The sequence below is a fragment of the Tupaia chinensis genome, unplaced genomic scaffold (assembly GCF_000334495.1).
Source record: "Tupaia chinensis unplaced genomic scaffold, TupChi_1.0 Scaffold149964_1, whole genome shotgun sequence".
NCBI lineage: Eukaryota > Metazoa > Chordata > Mammalia > Scandentia > Tupaiidae > Tupaia > Tupaia belangeri.
In genome coordinates, this window is record NW_006209805.1 from 503,264 (window position 1) to 504,804 (window position 1,541).

The window sequence follows — 1,541 nt, forward strand, 5'->3', positions numbered from 1 at the left end:
CCCCACGGACGGCGCCCGCGAGGAGGCGGCGCCGGGGCCCTGCACGCCCCGGCTATGTCGGGGCCCAACGCGTCCTGGTGGGCGGTGGGCAACGAGTCCGGCTGTCCTGGCTGCGGCGCCAACGCCTCGGACGGCCCGGCCCCCGCGGATCGGACGGGGGGCGCCCTGGTGGGGGCAAAAAAGGCCGCTGCTCTCCGCGGCCCTGCTCCTGGTGGGCCTGGCCGGGAACTCGCTCGTCCTCTACGTCATCTGCCGCCACAAGCAGATGCGGACGGTCACCAATTTCTACATCGGTGAGTGCGCGCGGGCGCGCTCCTGCCCGCGCCTCCCAGGGCGCCACCTAGTGGTAGGGCCCTCCAGACCAGGCCTCTCCTTGCCGGCTCCACTCTCAACCGGACCCCGGACGCCGGCGCGTGGACCCGGACCTTGGCGAGGCTCGCACACTGCAGCGTCCGCGACCTCCTGCGGGCCGGAGGGGCTGGAAGGGAGGTCGCGGGGCGCGGCAGGAAACCCGGGCCCCGGGGGCCGACAGCAGTGCGGTTCTAGGACCCCAAGTCCGGATAAGCAAGGGCGCAGGAGCTGGCGCGGCCGCAGGGGCCAGTCTGCGACCTCCGCCGGTGGCTCTCCTCGGTTGTGCAGCATGCGTGGGGGCTTGCAGGCCAGCCCCCAGAGTCAGGCCGACACCCCGTCTCCAATCGGCGGGTGAAGAACCCGAGGCTTGGAGGGCCTGGCCCGGGCAGGCGCTCTCAGCCCGGACGGCCGGCAGGCCCATGCTGCCCGAAAGGCTCCAGTGCTGGGGGGATGGTGCCCCAGGATCTGCGCGAGGACGTCGGCGGCCCTGGGGGGTCAGTCCGACTCCGACAAGGGCGAGGGCTGGGCCAAGCGCGCTGAGCGGTTTCCGTGGCCATGAGCCCCGCGCCCCTCCCGCGCAGCCAACCTGGCGGCCACGGACGTGACCTTCCTGCTGTGCTGCGTGCCCTTTACCGCCCTGCTCTACCCGCTGCCCGCCTGGGTGCTCGGCGACTTCATGTGCAAGTTCGTCAACTACATCCAGCAGGTGCACGCGCGGGCGTGGCGGGCGGCGCCTGTACCGGCTGGAGGCGTCTGGGTGGCAGGGCTGCACGGAGAGTGGACCATGGGGGGAAGAGAAGGGGCCCCGGATCGTGGGGTGCTGTGGCTGGGGGGGGGCGGGAGGGCCACGGTGCCCTGTGGCTTCTAGCCCTACTGTCCCGTTACCCCAGGATGGCGCTGCTTCCGTGTCTCCATCTCAGGAAATCAGCGACACCCCACCCCCTGTCCCCCGCCCTCTCATTTCCCCCACCGCTCCTGCGCTCCTCTCCCGGTCCTCTCCTGCCATCTCCACGGTGAAACCCCTACAAACACATGGCGGGACTGGCAGGGCCGTGGAGGGGGCGGGCGTCATCCTGGCAGGGGCCGCACGCCAGGCGCGGTGTTTTCAGGTCTCCGTGCAGGCCACGTGTGCCACCCTGACTGCCATGAGCGTGGACCGCTGGTACGTGACGGTGTTCCCGCTGCGCGTG

The 1,541-nt window shown here is 71.7% G+C and overlaps 1 protein-coding gene across 1 annotated transcript in view; it reads left to right on the plus strand.

Moving 5' to 3' along the window:
• The first annotated feature begins 22 nt into the window (after positions 1–22).
• The window catches only part of KISS1R (KISS1 receptor), a 21,959-nt gene continuing 20,440 nt past the window's right edge, over positions 23–1,541 (plus strand). Inside the window, 3 exon segments of the mRNA XM_027769561.1 lie at positions 23–153; positions 155–293; positions 933–1,057. Coding sequence (XP_027625362.1) covers positions 55–153; positions 155–293; positions 933–1,057 — 363 coding nt within the window. The 5' untranslated portion in view covers positions 23–54.